Below are 499 nucleotides of genomic sequence, written 5' to 3'. Positions count from 1 at the left end.
TTGGCGCACAACAAAACCTTCATCCACCCCACCTTGCCCTGCTTCGACACGGCCTCGCCGCCCTCGAAGACGCCGAAGAAGCGCGCCGTGATCATCTTCCCGCCCCGCAGCAGCCGCAGCTTGTCGCCCCGCGTGAACACGACGGGCGGCGCCTTGAGCTCGAGCATGGGTTTGGGCTGGATGGCGGCGGTCTTGTAGACCGTGCCGAGCCCCGCCGTCGAGGCGCACGCCGCCTCCTTGTCGTAGAGGATCAAGTTCTTCGTCGTCCGGCCGAAGCAGGACTCGCGCGCGTCTCCGGGCTCGAACACCGGCCGGACGACGGGCTTCGGCAGCCGCCACGCCTGCTCCGCGACGGACAGGCCCCGCAGCTCCTCGCACTGCTGCACGCCGGCCGTGCGATCCACCACCGCCACGGTCTCGCGCTCCTCGGCCGCCGGCGCCGCCGGCGCCGCCGCCGGCGCGTCCGCCGGCCCCGGCACCGGCGGCGGCTCCTGCACGA

General features: G+C 72.9%; 1 protein-coding gene across 1 annotated transcript in view; it reads right to left on the bottom strand.

The window, feature by feature from the left end:
• Nucleotides 1-32: 32 nt before the first annotated feature.
• The window catches only part of AURANDRAFT_68934 (hypothetical protein), a gene marked incomplete at both ends in the record, with an annotated part of 6,565 nt that continues 6,098 nt past the window's right edge, over nt 33-499 (bottom strand). The window contains one exon of the mRNA XM_009044669.1: nt 33-491. Coding sequence (XP_009042917.1) covers nt 33-491 — 459 coding nt within the window. The remainder of the gene's footprint in view (nt 492-499) is intronic.

This window comes from Aureococcus anophagefferens, assembly GCF_000186865.1.
Source record: "Aureococcus anophagefferens unplaced genomic scaffold AURANscaffold_631, whole genome shotgun sequence".
NCBI classification, from domain to species: domain Eukaryota; class Pelagophyceae; order Pelagomonadales; family Pelagomonadaceae; genus Aureococcus; species Aureococcus anophagefferens.
The sequence above is the reverse complement of the archived record's forward strand: the minus strand, read 5'-3'. Positions and strand labels throughout refer to the sequence as shown.